The sequence below is a fragment of the Macaca mulatta genome, chromosome 20 (assembly GCF_049350105.2).
Source record: "Macaca mulatta isolate MMU2019108-1 chromosome 20, T2T-MMU8v2.0, whole genome shotgun sequence".
NCBI lineage: Eukaryota > Metazoa > Chordata > Mammalia > Primates > Cercopithecidae > Macaca > Macaca mulatta.
This window is the reverse complement of record NC_133425.1, coordinates 8,562,947-8,582,028: the sequence shown is the minus strand read 5'-3', so window position 1 is coordinate 8,582,028 and position 19,082 is coordinate 8,562,947. Positions and strand designations below refer to the sequence as shown.

The window sequence follows — 19,082 nt, the reverse complement described above, 5'->3', positions numbered from 1 at the left end:
ACAAAGATTCAAACTCTTAGCATCAAAGGGGTCTTAGACTCAGATCACCACGAAAGGCACTGACACAAGGAAGATGGTAGCAAGGAAAAGGCAGTTTTCCATGTCAAACTCCGGGTACCCAGGCTGGGCATCAATCGGTTTTAAAGTATTCAGACAGGTGCAGAAACATCTCAGCGCGAGGTGCCGGGCTACACAGAGAGTGGGAGGCTTCTATCCACCCTTTCCCTCACAACGCGGGAGCCCCCTCCTCAGAACCCCCATAAGGCATCAAAGCGCAGCCCAGGACGCACGGGGACCCATCTGGCCGAGCCCCGGGGAAAGCAGCCACCGAGGGCACACGCGCGCCTTACCTGCTGTAAGTACATAAAAGTCAAGGCACACGAAAGCTGGGGACACATGCCCACGTTGGGGAGCGCCACGCAGGTGGCCCCCGTCAGAGGATGCTGCATCATGTCTCTCTGGCGCCCGCCGAGCCCGAGTGGGGACGCTCGCATGCAATCACGTTGCTGTCTGCCTGGGCGCTACAATTTTTTTTTTTTCTTTTTAATTTTGCTGGTTATCTAAGTCAACGACTGGTGGCTCGCGCTGTCTCTCTCTCTCTCTCTCTCTCCTCTCTCTCTCTCTCTCTCTCTCTCTTCCTCCCTCCCCCCACCGCACCCCGCCTGTCCCTCCTCCCTGGCTCTCCCTGCCTGGGGATGTGCTAGATCCCGGCGTTCCTCTGCCTCCAACTAAAACACTTGCGGGGACCTGGAAACTAGTTGGTTCCCTTCGCGCGGTCGTCTGGCTTTTCTGGGTTGTTGGGCCTGCTTATTGATCCCCTGGAAAGTGGAAGGGGCCCCCTACCCCATGCCCCTGTGAAGGTGACAAGAGAACGGGCAGAGGGAACTTCTCTGGAAGGTGCAGGGGGTGCGCTGCCCGCCCGAGGAGGCTGAATGGGAGAGGGGCAAGGATAGCGCGAGGGAGGGAGGGAAGGGAGGGGAGGAAGGGGTGGGACGGAGGTACGGGGGAGGGGGGAGAGACAGAGAGAGAGAGAGAAAGAGAGAGAGAGAGAGGTTTTGACTCACACTGAAGCTCACTCCGTTGGTCCTGATGCTGTCTGTCTCCTCATTTGTCAAATGGGTCCAGGGGAAAGATTTTTTTTTTTTTCCTTTTTTTCCTTCCCTCCCCTTAGCCTTTTTTTAAAAAAATCACTTATTATTTTTTGTTTAAAAAAAAAAAGACTCACCAAAATTTAAATTGGGTCTGCTAAAACCCTCCGCCGGTGAGCAGGCAAACGAGCGCCCCGCGTGCCCGGCATCAGGCGAGCTGGACAATTAGCGCGATGGCCCAGCTGGGACCTACAGCGGTAGATGTTGGTGGCGGTGCGTTTGCCCGATTCCTTGCCAAATAAACACAGAAAAGGGATTTCCCCTCCTCAGGAGGTGGAGTGCTGAGACGTTAGGGGCTGGGAGCAGGAGGGAGCTCGGGCTGAGGGAGGGGAGAAGGTTTCTGCACCCCCCAGCAGCGCACTGAGGCGCCGATGCACCCCCAGGCGTTTGGGGCGCAGCTTTCGCTCTGTGCCTCGCCTTGGTTGGGCAGGCAGCCCCGAGCACAGCGAACCAGCCCCTGAGCTGTTCAATGAGAGCAACCGCCCAGGCTGGCGTGGAAATCAAGCCTGTTGGACTAACGTGCCAGCTCGGGGCGACTAGAAGGGGGCTTCTCCCAGCCCAGAACACCCGCTCCTCTCAAATTATAAATGCACAGGGTAGGGAAGTCCGTGTCTGATAAGAGATTACTCCGTCGGCTGCAGGGAGCAAATTACAATGGTTTATTTATTTATTTTTTATTCTTGCCTGTCCAGCCCTCCTTGGTCAAATTAACATTCTGCTCTTGCAAGCGGGTCTCCCCTCCCCTTTATTTTATGAAGTAATAATTATTCATTAGTAGATTTCGTTAGTCTTTATGCAATAAAATAGGATGTGATCTGCAAATCAAAAGAAAATATTAAGACTCTAACTCGTCCTTGGTCTTCACAGAAAAAAAAAAAAGCACATACTTGGCAGCAATAAAATCGTGATCAGGAATAGTAGCCATATTTTTTTAATATAGATTTTGACCCAATGATTGGATTTTCTTTTTTTTTTTTTTTTTGTTTTCAGACCAAGGGATCAGCTGTCTGAACAGCATCTTTTTGGATTGTTGGGTTTCCCGAAAGAAATCTTTCTGACATCTTCTCAGTGACCTACAGGACGGAGCCCTACCTGGGAGGGGATGGGGGTTCTCTCACAAAAGAATATTTGGGGCAGAACGCTGGAACTGGCCACCAGGGACATCCCAAATGTCCCCTCCTCCTCAGGGCTCACCCCGACATCCTCAGCCAAATGAAGGCTCTGAACCCAGCCGTCAGTTCACAAGGCACAACTCACTTCACAGGCTAATCAAAATGCTTTCTGAAGAAAAGAAAACTAATTATCCCACGGCTCTATTTTTTGTTGTTGTTCTGTTTGAAATAACTATGAAGTCTTCACTCTGCCTAACACTAGGCCCCAACCCGCTGTTTCTTTCTACTTTTCATCTTGCAGAACCAGTGCCTCCAACCATTCTGGGACTCACACATCCCATCAATTTAGCAGGGACACAGTAGCATCTTTAACCCCTTAGCCCTACGCAGAAGTTCATTCAGGGGATTGGTAGAGTAGAGGCTGCTATTCTGTACTGCTTTTATTAGGGGTGCTGGCAGTGGTTAGTTTGAAAAACATTTGCTGTATGTTGCATCAGAAGTCACATTCATGGCACAAGCTTTGATTAACAAATACAAGAATTCCCTCTTTTATTCTCTCACTTCCTACCTGCCTTTATTTATTTTTGCAATTCACAAAACTAAAGAGAAAGTCACTCCACAGAGCACAAATGGAGTAAAAGACCAACCATTCTGCCTTTCCAATCCTCAGTCTCCCTTTCCCATTCTTTACTGTTGCCTCAAGCAATCTGCTGTACTGACGGATTCGCACTGCTTTCCTTTATTTATTTTTTTCTCTTGCTGGCATTGGAAAAGCCTGTAAATACCCCAAGAAGAGGAGAGAATTTTTTCCTTCAGCTCATTTTCATAAGAAACATGATAAATAATACATAGCACTTTAATAAGACTTTATCTGAATGGTTTAATGAAAAACAAATACATTATGTAAAGACCCAATAACTGATTTTGGCTATACTGAGACAATACAGATTTTCCGGTCCGTTTTCTCCCCAAAGTTGGAACTCCTCAGTGGTGATTAGATCCCCACAGATCCATCTTGCAATAACGGCTCAGACTTTCCCTCCAACTTAGGTTTTCGCACTCAGACACACTGAACATCTGCAAAGCACAACAATGAGAACCAGACCTAAATCCACGTCAAAATTATTTGGAGTCAGGCTCTGTTCTCTGGATAACTAAGCCTGAACATCCCTCCACCAGTGCATGCAAACACAATCAAACACGGGGACAAGTCCCCTCGCCATAAACACTGCAACCATATTAAGGAGCCCAGAGGAACACTTTCTCATTGATAACATCAGTGCTCCTTAATCAGGAATAGGGCATCCAATGACCCCAGATCAAATGATAGCATCATATCCACAACCATTGCTCACTTGAAGACAAAACTTTGCCAGTCTTTTAAGCAGCATCTGGGGGTAGCGAATTTGAATTCCATCTCAACAGAGACTGAGAAAGAGTCATATCAAGTCCACTAGCTCTGGCATGATTCTCCAACATCAATAAATGGGAGAAGTGGGGAAAGAAAACACTTTTATCTCTCTACAAAAAAATGTCTGGCCATTCAACATCACGTGGGTTCATATTCATTCAAGGGCCACCCTGCCTGCATTTCAGCTACAAGGACCCTTAATGGAATGGTTATACATACCCCACAGGAAGCTGAAAAAGCACAGGAAGATTGGCAATGAATAATGTCATCTTCAAATGAAACCTCCTTAGGCAGAAGGCAACTACCCAAGTTTTGACTCATAAAATAATATTGTAACTTTTTCTTCCCCAAAATTTGCCAGCAGTTTAAAAGAAGAATGGAAATCATTTTTTTTCTTGTTTTCATAACTATTTATTATAACTTCCCAAGGGTGTTAAAATAGCAGACATTCCAGTAAAAAAAAAAAAAACTTTCTATAAGAGTTGCCATACCTCAGAGCAAGAAAAACTCCAGTTAGAAAGAAAGACTTGAACTTCAGTGTAATCATCTATACTGGGGTTAGCTCAGTGGCAACGCCAAGGTGCGACTTAGAAATATTTTACTTTCACTTGCAAATTTAATGTGGGCGACGACATAGTCTCCATCTTCATTAAAGCGAGCATGAAAGTATCTTTAGAAAACTTTATTATTTATCTCTATCAAAAGCACTTTGATTCACTGACTTGTTTGAACACCTGAATCGTATTTAGTTAGTGCTGATCTCATTCCAGGCACTGTTCTAGCCCCCAGGTCTGTATCAGTGGGGCCAGACACACAAAGGTCCCTGACATCAGACACTTTACATTCTAGTGGCTGGAGGAGGGGCAGCAGAAAGTAAATAATACAGATAAGAAATAAGTACAGTACAAAAGATGGTGGTGAGTGCTGTGGGAAGCATAATAGACAAGATCAAGATCTGGGAATTAGGGAAACCAGGGTAAGGCAGATGGCAGGGAAATCTACCTAAAAAGCACACTTGCTCTGAAAAATGCAGTTTCAGCTTCAAGAAAGCCCCCTTGCAGCCTGCTTCTTCCAATCTTATTGCCTAAGCCTCAGATTTGTTTAATACGGATGGTCCCCGACTTGCGATGAGGTCACATCTGGATAAATCCATGGTAAGGTGAAAATATCCTATGTCGAAAAGATACTTTCCACTTGTGATATTTCCAACTTACAATGCGTTTATCAGGACATAGCCCCATTGTAAACTGAGGAGCATGTCTACATGAGTTCTGGAGTTCTCATGGGTCAATCTACTAGGGGTAGCAGTGAGAAGTTTGGCACTTCTAACGTAGACATTAAGCTAGCCTGTTGGCCTCTAGAATGAGGTCTCAGCCCCTGATGGTCCTTCTGAGCTGTATTTTGCAGAAGTTCCATTTCTCAGACACAGTTTCTCTAGGCAAAAGCATGATCACTCCACGACACTGAATCAGAGGGCCCAGGATTTTGGCAGTGCTCAAATGAGCACAGCGCTCCTTTTTCAGAGTAAAGGGCTGCGTCCCAGGCAGAACCAATTCCAACCATTCAGCAGCAATAGCTTTGCATGTAATGACAGGATCGAGATTAGAGCCTGCTTCTGTGTAAAGGACCCTCAGACTCCTCTAGCTTTCCAGCCTGGGTGTGGGTTGTCAGTGAGTCCAGGACTAAAAATAAACCACGCTTGCAAGAGCAGAAACACAAGTGCAGGCAATACCCAGTTCACAACTAGCTCCCACTACAAATGCGCTTTTCAAAATTACATTGGTGGTTTAGAACAGTTTACGGCCATCTTTTGCCTAAAAGACTGACATCAGTTAACAAATGAAATCAAACAATTAAATGAATAAAATGCCCACCAATAATACATAGATTTGACATCACTGTGGAGAAATGGGTAACCTCAAACACAGATGGTGGGAGTCAAAACTGGTACAGTCCTGCAGATGGTATTAATATTTTGGTGCTCACTACCAAAATCTAAAATATGCACATCTTTCAAAGTAACTATTCTAATTCTAGATATCTGTCCTGCTGAAATATTTGAGCTAGACACATGATACATAAACCAGGATATTCACTCCAGCATTGCTTGTAAAAGCAAATACAGTTGCCCCCTGAACAACACAGATTTGAACTGTACAGGACCACATATGCACAAATTCTCTGCCACGTAAGAGACCCAGAGACAGCAAGACCAACCCCTCCTCTTCCTCGTCCTCCTCAGCCTACCTCATGTGAAATGAGAAGGATGAAGACATTTATGATGATCCACTTCTGCTTAATCAGTAGTAAATATGTTTTCTGTTCCTTATTATTTTTTCTTTTTTTTTTTTTTGAGACAGAGTCTCGCTCTGTTGGCCAGGCTGGAGTGCAGTGGCACAATCTCGGCTCACTGCAATCTCTGCTTCCCAGGCTCAGGCAATTCTCCTGCCTCAGCCACCTGAGTAGCTGGGATTACAGGCGTGTGCCACCATGCCTGGCTACTTTTTGTATTTTTAGTAGAGACAGGGTTTCACCATGTTGACCAGCCTGGTCTCAAACTCCTGACCTCAAGTAATCAGCCCACCTCGCCATCCCAGAGTGCTGGGATTACAGGCGTGAGCCACCGCGCCCGGCCTTCCTTACGATTTTCTTAATATTTTCTTTACCCTAGCTTACATTATTGTAGGAATATATATATAATGCATATAACCCACAACATATGTTTTAATTCACTGTTTGCTTTGAGTCAATAGTGGGCTAATCATAGTTTTGGGGGAATCAAAAGTTATACACAAATTTTGGGCTGGGCATGTTGGCTTAAACCTGTAATCCCAGCAGTTTGGGAGGCCAAGCCGGGTGGATCACTTAAGGTCAGGAGTTCAAGAGGAGACTGGCCAAGATGGTGAAACCCCGTCTTGGAACAAACATACAAAAATTAGCCCTCAGGCATAGTGGCAGGCACCTGTAGTCCCAGCTACTTGGGAGGCTGAGGCATGAGAATCACTGGAACCCAGGAGGCCGAGGTTGCAGTAGGCTGAGATCACCCCACCGTGCTCCAGCCTGGGCAACAGAGTGAGTCTGTCTCCAAAAAAAAAAAAAAAAGTTATACACAAATTTTCTACTTTGTGGGGGGTTGATGACTCTAACCCCCATGTTGTCGAAGGGTCAACTGTAATAAACATCAATAGAGGAAATAGGGGATAAAACAAGGTATAGCACATGCATGCAATGCACCAGTTAAAAAGAATGAGGGGCATCTGTGTGCTTTTCCTTGGAAAAATCTCTAAGAAAGATCTCTAAGAAGTTTCAGCATATATATAATAAAATTTCACATGTGAAAAATCAAACCAAAACAGCAAAACTCCACAATTCTTTAAAAATATGTGTGTGCATGCATATAGACATCCACATATGCATATGTATGTGCATAAATAGGCATACATGCAATCATGTGAAGTGCATGCAAAAGGGCCCGGAAAGGTATAAGTCAATCCAATAAATGCTTTTAGATCTAGGGTAATAGAGGAGGGGCGATTGGGGGGTTTCAATTTTTATTCTTTACAGATTTATGTTGCTTGGATTTTCACAATAAGAATGTGTCTGTGTATTACTTTTATAATAAAATGAAACAATTATATTATTATCATTGCTACTACAAGTACTACTATGATTGTTGTTATTATAAATCCCCCAGGCTACATGTTCCTAAAGAATAATTTTTTTAATGGTGGTAACTTTCCCTGGCTAGTACATGAAAACCTGCTTAAAGCCACTACTGAGTTGCAATATTCTAGATAATTAAGATCCACAACCAAAAAGAGAATGGACTCAGCTACACAGCACCTTAGCGTCCATACAGGATTTCAGTAACCCAGAATCTCGTATCCGTTTACAGCATAACTTCTCAGGTACAACGATTTCTGCTTATCTCATCAGAAATAAAAATAAAAATACCCAGATCCTCGTCCTACCCCTTCCTCAGGTGCCAAGGCTGCTTAGAAACTGACTGCCAGGTTGGAAACCTGCATACGTTTCTGGAGAAGACAAGGGATGCAACTGATTTGCAAAAACCCAGGTATGTCTGATTCTCAACTACCCATCTCACAGGGTGGGGTAGTTTGTCTTTACACCAAGTCTCACATGTAAAGCAGGAAGTTGTGGAAAATGAGTTTGTCCTTTTTTGCTCCTATAAGCCATGGCCCAAACTGCCTTCCCTCCTCCCTGCAGGCACAATGAGGAGGCAGCTCAGGAGGCACAGTGTCTTCTCCCTTGACCCTTGAGCCTTGTCTCTCCTCCTGTCGTCTCACTGGCTACTGACTATAGCTCCCCTGGAGCACAAGGTTGGAAAATGGGATGTTTCAACCCAGTTCTTCCCCCAACATGGGGTTCTGCTATATGCCACTCAGCAGGATGTCTGCATTTACCTCTACACATAGCTCACATTTTTTGAGGGTGAACAGAAACACAGGACTCAGGGGCAGAGGGAAGGGACACAAGGCTAGGCTCCTCTTAACTCCTGCATTCCTGCAAGCAGAGGAACAGAACTGCCGCAAACCAGCTCCTAGGAAACACCATGAATGTCTAAAGCTGTTGTAGATTCCAGTCTGCACGCCAAAGAAAGGCCCAAAGAGTCCCAGGACTCTGAAAATGGTTGCATGGCCCACATCCATGGCCAGGGGCAGGCTAGGGAGCCTATTCATTGCAGCAAAAGCAGCCGTATGCCCATCTTGCAGTTGTTCTGCATCTTCAGAAACACACAAACTGGTTTTAATTCAAGCTCTGCTACTTGCAAGCTATTGTGAGCATGAGCATGTGAGCTAATCATTCCGAGTTTTAGTTTTTTTTCATCTGTAAAATGGGGTCAGTGGTAGCACCCTTAGAGAACTACAATGATTCTCAGACTTCTTGTCCCCTAGCCCTCAAATACATGGACAGTTCTAAGAAAAGTTTAAAAATGGTAAAGAGATTGCATGAAAATTAACAGCTTTTAAATTTCTTGCCAAGGTAGTACATTAATACATACACACATAAACTCATATACGCTGTCTACTATCATTAGCATTTAATAAAAGAAACAGCATTTTATACCAAATGCAAAAAAAAAAAAAAAAAAAGGACATAATCTGAAAATAAAGGACAGTCCTTCAAATTGATTAAATTTAGGTCTATTAAAATTTTCACTAAATTGCCCTTAATTTTCTCATTTAGCTGCAGTCTGTTGAAAATGTCATTACAGAATCCAATGAGTCCGTGGATCTGCATTTGGGAACCACCGAGATAATGAATGTAAAGTGCTTCTTAGCATAGGCACTGGTACACCAAGTATCAACAATACTTGTTAGCTATCACAGGGAGACTAAAAAACAATTAATAGTTACTCTTTAGGCTTGAATAACTATTCTTTTTACCCCCACAGGTGCACTGCAGCAAAACAAACCAAACATCCTTCTCATTTCTGAGTTCCCTGAACCACAGAGCAGCATGCCTTTCACTTAGGAGAGGCTTAATAAAGGTCAAATGAATTGAATTTGTTGGATCACCAGAGTTTATTCTTGTTCCTCAATGACTCAGCCCTGCTCGTTCAAGGCCACCTGAAAGATGGAGTTGTGATGGGGTATTTGGGAACTCTTTCTGGTTCATATGAGGGTATGCCTCAAACACAAACAGTAAGACTCCAAAAGGTGTACTCCCCTGAGTACACCTACAGTGAGGAGTACACCTTTTGGAGTCTTGCTTCTTGGTGTGAAGACCTAGCTCTGGATCATACCTTTGCAGCTGCTATTATATGTCTATTGACATACAAGTTCTTAAAACCTCAGTTTCATTCTCTCTAAGGAGAATAATGATACTTTTCCTTCCTAAATTGTTGAAAGATAAAATCATGTAATATATACAAGTCACAAAAATGGTGCCCATTATCTAGCAACCACTCAATATATAGCAACTATTATTATGAGGTATTTTTATTTTCAGCCCCTGACCAGTTGATGAAATCACCATTCCTCCTCCTTTGCAAAAAAATTACACAAACAAGACCAACAAAGTCAATATATTTATGGAAGGACTAACTTCAGATACAATTTTCTTTTTGAAAAGTTTTTTAAATGACATGGCACTATACGAAAATGTATAGACATCATAGACATCGCCTTTCTGCCCTGGTCTTCTGAGTACACAATTTATTTAACCTTGCTAATGAATCAAATGAATGAATGCAAGCTTGCACATTAGCCCTTGTCAACTAAATTCTTCACCAACTGTATCTCACACAATATCAGGTCAAGTCCTTCACTATTTTGTGAAGACTGACAAGGGTAATACATGTTAGAAAATTACTTCTGGCCAGATGGTAATTAATTTTTTTTCTGATCTTCACAAAATCCTGCAAGGTAGATGATTTTTATAGTTCCAGTTTACATAAGAAGAAACTGAGGGAAGAAGTATATATCTTATCCTTCTAATAAGAGATGGAAAACAGAATTTTCAGGTCTATTGAACAAAGTGAGAAAGTATCCTTTTAAATCATGCTATACAAACAGCAGTAGAGATGCTGCTTACAAAATCACCATTGTCATCATCATCATCATATTCATCATTTTTTACAATATCTAAACCTAGCAAGCACTTCTGTGAAGAACTACTCCATGCCAATTTATGTTCAAGCTTTCATTTTCCAGAAATATATCACTGACCCCAGTCACCTAATTTTATCATACGAATTTTTCCTAGCTTTCTTGTCCTTACTCAGTTACAGCAAGGGTAAGTCCCACCCTATCCACAGCTTACCCTAAGCTTTTCAAAAGAAATGATTCTGCTTCAGTCTTTTTTTTCTTGCCAACGCTTTCCTATCATCATTCCTGGCAAAAGTGACAAGTTATGGAGACAATGTTCTATCAGAGCAGCCAACTGACATATGTCAAAAGAGACCCGAGACACACTAGGCAGAACCCCAAATTAAAAGGTATACAGAGCAAGCAAATAACTTCAATTCCTACAGCAGCCTTCCTGAAACAATCAATTCCAGGAGGTGATGCAAAGAGAAGGTGCAGCGTTTGGCGCTTGAGAGGGTGGGAGTCTGTTTCCAGTGCACAGGACTGAATGTAAGTGCGTGGGACAAGGGAGGGTAGGCGGCAGAGACAAAAACAGCTAAGTGGTGATTTCTCCTAATGAACAAGTGGGTGGGAAGGTCTACTTTGGGAACCCTCCACCCCACCCACTCTCTGTGTTTCGACTTCTGGATGAAACTCAAGCAAATCTGAAGGCAAACAAAGCCTGCAGAAGATTCTATGTTTCCTCTTTCATGAGCTTGGCTGCAAGGTTCTTTGACCCCAGAAATGCTCAGAAATTTTATCTTTAAAGTAAAAGATGAGTTGTCATTAAGCATTTCTTACTAGAAATGACTTCACCTCTAACACCTCCAGTTCTGGATTAATCCACCTTGACCTCTACCTTCCCAAGGTCCCGTCCTGGAACACAGGTCAAAGACACCCCAAGAATTCTTAGTCCCTGGCATCACTGAATACCCTCAAAGTCTGATGATTGTTGTAGGTGAGCTAGGAAGGATGTAAGGAATCATACAAAACTAGGTTTATCTGCAAAACTTACAAGGTTACATTGGGAATGTATTCGGTATTGGGTAGAAAAGCTTCCTGGCTCTCAAAATCTCACCTCAGCAAACAGACAGTCTCTAGGATTCTAAGTCTTAGTCCCCAAATTGTAATTCACAATTACAGGCAGTTCATATTCTCACAACCTCATCAGGCCTGAGAGTCCAGGTTCTTATATTCCCTGTCTCTGGGTTCCATTACAAAGACCCATACCTGAAACTAATTAACCGATTCTGCAAAACATCCACTAAATGATGCATGTATGAGTAAACATGAAGATGGTGGCAGAGAGAATGGAAGATGTGATTCTCATTTCAAAAACACAGATAAGGATCTGTAGAGTCATCGTTCACTATCCATGGGTGATTGGTTCTGGAACCTTCCAAGGATACCAAAATCTACAGATGTTTAGTATTTGCTTGTAACTGACACATATCCTACTGTATACTTTAAATCATCTCTAGGTTTACTAATACAATGCAATTCCATGTTAATAGTTGTTTCAATGCATTCTTTAGGGAATAATGACAAGGAAAAAAATGTTTGCACATGTTTAGCACAGACACAATTTTTTTCTGAATATTTTTGATCTGCAGTTGGCTGAATCTATGGATGCAGAACCCTAGGACATGGAGGGTCAACTGTATGTATCACATCCTTGAAAATGACATTTGGCTATTCTAGTGCCCTCGACTTTGATTACTCTCTTGGTTCCAGACTTTCTCTGCCTTACTTCCTTTTCCTCTTCCCTTTTTTCTTTTTGAGAGCCAGAGAACAAATTCTCATCCTCACTCCTTCATTCTCTGCTTCCCTCTCCTTAAAAGCTTGGCAACAGTTGTTTCTGTGTCTTTGAGGGGATCATCTCTCATCCAGCTTTGCATCAAACCATCTTCCCAAACCAAACCTGTACTCTCCATTAGAAGACCTATTGTGCTCACCGATGAAAATATAGCATTTCCTTCACCTGGTGTCAGATAAAATAATTCAAGACTATTTCAGTAGAGTGGCATGTAAGAAAAAGATTATATACGTCCGTGGCTGGACTTTCTTATGCACATGTATTGCAGCGTTCTCACATGCCTCACAGACAAAAAAATCTTGCTTGACATCACTCTGTGGCTCACTAGGTGTCTTACCTCCTATACGCTAATCGTCATCACCTTGTACAACCCACTTCTGATATATATATAATATATATTATATATATCAGGATTATTATATATGTTATATGTTATATATAACATATACAACATAGACAACATGTAATACATAATATATAATACATATAACATGCACAACATATAATATATAACATATATCATTATATACTATGTAATACATTATATAGCCGATAATATTATATATAACATATAAAATATATAATGTATAAAAACATATATAATATATATGTAACACATATATAACATGTGTTTTATATATATTATATATATTATATATACACATACATAGTAATATAGTAATATAGTAATGGCTATGATACTCTTCACACACTTGTGAAGGATGTGCAGTAATGATTGAAAGCCATTGCATCAGATTCTCTGCAGAATCCAGACAAATCATTATCGCATCCCCAGCCTTGACCTCTGCTCACAGGCTGCATGTCAGGAATCATCATGAACTTCAGACAGCCTCCTGCATGTCTCAGTGCCAAGGTCCTATCCTTGCTGCTATTTTAACCTTCCCCCAAACAAATGCATCTGCACATGCTGCTCTTCCTCTATTGACTTACCTGTTTGTTAATGGAAGCACCTCCCTTCCATTTACTTAACCTTGAAAGCTCAACATTTGCCCTTCACATCTTCCTTTGCTGCTCTGAAGAGTCAATTGGTTCCCAGATTATATCATTTTTAACTCTTCCATCTCCCAACTATTAAGGCTGTCTTAATTTTCCATTGCTGCTATACTACTACATCACATTATTTTGTTTGGCCTAGATGTTTAGAAAATGGGGGAAAAAGCTATACTTACCTAAGTTCCTTTGCTCTTAGTCTCAGCTCTTCCCAACTCATACTTCACATTGGTGCCACAGAGGAATTTTAAATACCCAAAACTAAGGATGTCAGTCTTCTGTTCAAAAGGCATCAATGACCCCTTCCACTGGTTAGGGCACATTATTCAACGCTTTAACCTGGTTCTGCATATCTTACCTTGCAATGTAACTGGTACTTCTTCTACACATCTCCCTCTGTCCAGATTCTGGTCACCTTGAACCTAGGGCTATAATCATTTATGCCCAGAGCATGTTAAAACATCTCCAAATATATGTTCTTTGGCTGAAACTGCTTTAATGATATGAATGTACAAATCCCAGAATGCCCAGTGCCTAGTTAAATGAATAATCACAGGATGAAATGTGCATCCTTGTATGTTTTGCAATATTGAGATGGAGGCGAGGATGATAGCACCTCTGTGTGTTTCTATTTATTCTTCACAGGGGTATTGCTGGGTACATACCGATAATACTACATTACCCACAAGCATGCTGAGACTCAGAAGGCTGAGGTAAGCTGTCTAAATGTTAGAGCCAGCATTAATAGTGACTTCCTCGTCTATTTTCTGTCTATCCTCCACACTCCCGTCCTGTACACAAGGGCATGCACATGTCCCATGAGAACTATATTTTTACCCCCATAATGTTGCATCCCCATCACCTTAGAATAGCACTTGGCTTACTGTAGTGGATGCTTGTTAAATATTAGTTAAGTGAATGAGAAAAATTTAAAATGAAAATATTAGTCGTCTTCCATTTGCATGTTTCTGAGAGTCATTTAATTTACTAGTTGGTTAATACATTTATTCAATCATCAGCTACCTTTTGAAAATAGTGTCTGTGCCAAGAACGGTGCTGGTCTCGGAGACTCAGTGGTCAACTAAGACAGGACATGGAGCTTACATTCCAGATTAACAAGACATTCTAAGGTCACCTGGTTAAAAAAATTACTTTTTGCATCTCAGTATCAGTGTGTGAACCAGCATCTTTTCAATAGCATGCAACAAATTAAAATACTGAAATGAATTGGATTATGAGGCTAATTGAAAACAATATTAGCTATCCATACTCCAAATTTCAAATATTGGTGTTCATCAAAATAGCCTCATTTTCTCACTAATTGCCTTTATGATACATGTTTCATATTTGAAGTCATAAAATGCATCTTTTATCCTGCTCCTTTTATCTCTCTTATAAACGGAGTTTCCTGTAACATTTATTTCTAAAATGGTTTCTACTGGTGTAAATGTATGTATGTATTTGAGAAACATTGGTTTGCCATATAACCCTGGGAAGCACAGATTATAGGTTTACTCGCCCATGAAGAAAAATAATAAGAATTAAAAGAGCTTGTTCTGGGGCCACAGAGTTTATCCTAACCTTGCCCTCCTTCTTGATAACGAAATGGATGACGATAAGGACTGGGGAGGCAGACCTCCTGGTTCTGAATCTTTGAACTATAGCATACTAGCTAAGTGGCTTTTGGCAAGTTATTTAAAACTTCCTGAGTCTTGGGTCCTTATTTATAAATGGGAAAAGCACGAATATTTTTATCTCACAAGACTAAATTTGATAGCATGGAATAACACACTAAATTTCTTAGTGCAACCAGTTAGCACCTAGTAAGTGCATAATACATATCAGCTTCAAGGATAATTGTGGTAATGATGGTGGTGGTGGTGGTGATGATGCTGGTGATGATCATGATCATGATGATGGTGATGACTATGATGAAAGTGATGGTAATAATGATGGCATTGATAATCATGATGATCATGATTATCATAATGATGGTGATGATGATGAAGGTGATTGTAATAATGATGATGAGGATGATAATCATAATAGTGGTGAATGGTGATGATATTGTTGATGATGATGGTAATGATGATGGTGATGGTGATGATGACAATGGTGGCAGTAATGTTGGTACTGGTAATGATAATCTGGCTATTGTTGATTATAAACACAAAAATAAAGCAACGTACATTGACTTTTGTGGAAGACAGCCAGCCCTGTTCTTTTAGGCTAGAAACAAAGGGAGCCATCTCTTTAAGCTTTCTAAGGAGAGCCCGTTGCTACTTCCAATCCTGCTTTCTCCCTCAACTCTAGTGTTTCCACTAAGGAAGCAATTGTAATACCCATCATCCCCCTGACTGCTTTTTCTTCTTCATAACTGAGCCACAGACATCTCTAAAGAGGCTCTCTTATACAGCAGGCAGGATCTGGCATGAGTGTTCTTCTGGGTAACTCTGTGGGATGTTAATAATTTATGATCTCTTTAGTGAAAACACTAACCTCCAGGGTGCCTATACTTCCTTTAATATCACTCAGATTCTCAGCAGGCTGTGACTCTCTTTTCTCCAACCCCTGCCTCTCACCAGACAAACCATTCCAATGTTGTTCCCCTGCATGGCCAATGTCCTATCAAGATGCACACACAAGTCCATGAAGTGCTGTAAAAAGTAACAGCAAAGTTTTGTTTTGTTGTTTTTTTGTTTTTTTGAGATGCACTCTTGCTCTGTCACACAACCTCAGCTCACAGCAACCTCCATCTCCTGGGTTCAAGTGATTCTCCTGCCTCAGCCTCCAATGTAGCTGGGATTATTGGCAAGTGCCATCACGCCAGGCTACTTTTAGTACTTTTGGTAGAGACGGGGCTTCGCCATGCTGGCCGGGCTGATCTCGAACTCCTGATCTCAAGTGATCTGCCCAGCTCAACCTCCCAAAGTACTGGGATTACAGGTGTGAGCCACTGTGCTCCAGCCAGTAATAGCAAAGTTAAGAATTACCTAGCATTTACTGTGTGTTAGATACTATGCCAAGGGTTTTACATTCATTACTTTATTTCATCTTCCCAGAAATCCGATAAGCAAGGTGATATGACTCCTCCCATTTCACAGGTGAGGAAGCTGAGGGTGAAGAAGAATAAGTAGCTTATTTAAATGTATACCCTGAGGCCCTAACTCAGGTGAGTGTGATTTTCTCACATTCTACTTTATTGCATGAGGCATTCCTTAAAATGGATTTCGAAGTAGAACGTCTGAAAGTTGAACAATTGGTGTGCGAGTTCTCTGAGAGTGGGTTCTTTCTCCAGAAATTAAATTGAATTACAGGATCCCAAACTATGGTTCAGGTAGGTGTCGCCTCCCCAGGGCGCTTGTGGGTATCTTAAACCACCCTAGGATTTCCCTGTTATATAGAAACCATGGTGAAGGTAGAAAAAGCTCAGGCCTTGATCCACTGTCTAAAGGAGACCCTTTAGTTACTGTTCTGTTTAGTTACTGTTCTGCTCCTTCTCTTCCACAGAACTTGAAGAAAACAGATCTCGGCCAGCATATACACACGGGATTGGTTTAGATTTTTCGTTCAACAGCCATACATACAACTAGTCTACCACTCATTTCACTGGGCTACATCCTCATAAACTATGTGTATTTTGAAAATATACATAGGGGAAAACAGCTTAAGAAGCAGAAAAATGCATATGAAATGGGTGGGGGAAGGTAATATGCAAATCCATACTTATAGGGTAATACCCCATATATGTAAAATCTATCATAAAATAATTTGTATTCTCCACTTGTAAATTTATCTCTTTCTAAATCTAAACCCATAGATCTACATAGATATTTCCAAAGCTTTCAGGAAACACTCGAATGTGGTGTTGGAATGAGAGGTGACTTTTATCATTTTTAAAAATTGTCAGTCAATCCAAGTTTTTAATAATGAACATGAAGTACTTTCATTATAAGGAAAAATAAAAGGTTTCCTCTTCTTCCATTTAAGTAGCCCAAGTCACAGACTGAAAACAGTTCTTGCCTATTATACCCCAGGTCAGAGCCTCACCATGGCCTGTGGGGAACAAGGACTTGGTCCACCAAGGATCAGCTTGCACCTGCTCGCTGTCCTGGCCCTTTAGAGGACTTGGTCCACCAAGGATCAGCTTGCACCTGCTCGCTGTCCTGGCCCTTTAGAGGACTTGGTCCACCAAGGACCAGCTTGCACCTGCTCGCTGTCCTGGCCCTTTAGAGGACTTGGTCCACCAAGGACCAGCTTGCACCTGCTCGCTGTCCTGGCCCTTTAGAGGACTTGGTCCACCAAGGATCAGCTTGCACCTGCTCGCTGTCCTGGCCCTTTAGAGGACTTGGTCCACCAAGGATCAGCTTGCACCTGCTCGCTGTCCTGGCCCTTTAGAGGACTTGGTCCACCAAGGACCAGCTTGCACCTGCTCGCTGTCCTGGCCCTTTAGAGGACTTGGTCCACCAAGGATCAGCTTGCACCTGCTCGCTGTCCTGGCCCTTTAGAGGACTTGGTCCACCAAGGACCAGCTTGCACCTGCTCGCTGTCCTGGCCCTTTAGAGGACTTGGTCCATCAAGGATCAGCTTGCACCTGCTCGCTGTCCTGGCCCTTTAGAGGACTTGGTCCACCAAGGACCAGCTTGCACCTGCTCGCTGTCCTGGCCCTTTAGAGGACTTGGTCCATCAAGGATCAGCTTGCACCTGCTCGCTGTCCTGGCCCTTTAGAGGACTTGGTCCACCAAGGACCAGCTTGCACCTGCTTGCAGTCCTGGCCCTTTAGAGGACTTGGTCCACCAAGGATCAGCTTGCACCTGCTCGCTGTCCTGGCCCTTTAGAGGACTTGGTCCATCAAGGATCAGCTTGCACCTGCTCGCTATCCTAGCCCTTTAGAGCGAGTTTGATGGTGATTCTAGAAAGAGAAAGAGAGCACCCTGGCATAGTTCCTGCACACTGCTGCTCTCCATGGAATCCTAATTATAGTCACCGAAGAAGTTTCTTTCTTGTCTCTCCAGGTCCTGTGTGACAGCTCCTCATTCTGGTGGCGTCTTTGTCGGGAAAACCACATTTCTATTCTTGTTATGAAGACTGCTTGTCTTTACTAGCTCTTTGTACATAGATCAAGACATTATGAAGACCTGTACTTTCCTCGGGCAAATGAGAATCACTAATTTTCTCTCTCTATTAAGTACTGTGCTAACTCCATTGGCTTCACCTATATTTATGTCACATTCTGGGACCATGAGGATCCTGGAACAAACTTAACCTCTTTTGTGCCACACATCCTTACGCTCCCAAAGTTTCTATCATGCATTGCCTGCACTCGTGTTCAACGAGGAAAGTGGTTACGTAGCTTCACCCTGACCTATTTAAGCAGTGTCTTCTTTAAAGTATGAAATGCAGGGCCAGGCATGGTAACTCACGCCTGTAATCCCAGCACGTTGGGAGACTGAGGCAGGTAGATCATCTGAGGTCAGGCGTTCAAGACCAGCCTGGCCAACGTGGCTAAACCCCGTCTCTACTAAAAATACAAAAACAAAATTAGCCAGGTATAGTGGTGGGCACCTGTAGTCCCAGCCACTCAGGAGGCTAAGGTGGGAGAATGGCATGAACCCGGGAGGTGGAGCTTGCAGTGAGCCGAGATCATTCTACTGTACTCCAGCCTGGGTGACAGAGTGAGACCCCTTCTCAAAAAAAAAGAAAAGGAAAGAAAAAAAGGAAAAAAAACCCACGAAAATTAGCCAGGCATAGTGGTGGGCGCCTGAAATCCCAGCTACTCAGGAGGCTGAGGCGGGGACAATTACTTGAACCCGGGAGACGGAGGCTGCAGTGAGCTGAGATGGCACTGCACTCCAGCCTGGCAACAGAGCAAGACTCCATCTCAAAAAATAAATAAATAAGAAAGAAAGAAAAGAAAAGAAAAGAAAAGAAACCCAACTTCCCACTCTGACACTTTTGAGCATTTTCACAAGATAGGCTTTTATTTAAAGAAAT

The 19,082-nt window shown here is 42.5% G+C and overlaps 1 protein-coding gene and 1 long non-coding RNA gene across 37 annotated transcripts in view; both read right to left on the bottom strand.

Moving 5' to 3' along the window:
• The window catches only part of RBFOX1 (RNA binding fox-1 homolog 1), a 2,485,711-nt gene that overhangs the window by 406,193 nt on the left and 2,060,436 nt on the right, over positions 1-19,082 (bottom strand). For 4 of the 36 annotated variants that reach the window (XM_077985581.1, XM_077985597.1, XM_077985564.1 and 1 more), the window contains exon 1: positions 351-480. The exons of 31 other annotated variants lie outside the window; for them this stretch is intronic. In XM_077985581.1, coding sequence (XP_077841707.1) covers positions 351-452 — 102 coding nt within the window. In that variant the 5' untranslated portion in view covers positions 453-480. Of the gene's footprint in view, positions 1-350; positions 935-19,082 lie in introns of those variants that run through there. One more of the 36 variants, XM_077985569.1, reaches the window with a different exon arrangement.
• Positions 16,007-18,815, bottom strand: LOC144337933 (uncharacterized). Its single transcript, XR_013411574.1, has 3 exons — positions 17,848-18,815; positions 17,353-17,737; positions 16,007-17,242 (listed from the first exon to the last, which is right to left on the bottom strand). It is a non-coding gene; the product is annotated as an uncharacterized LOC144337933 (long non-coding RNA).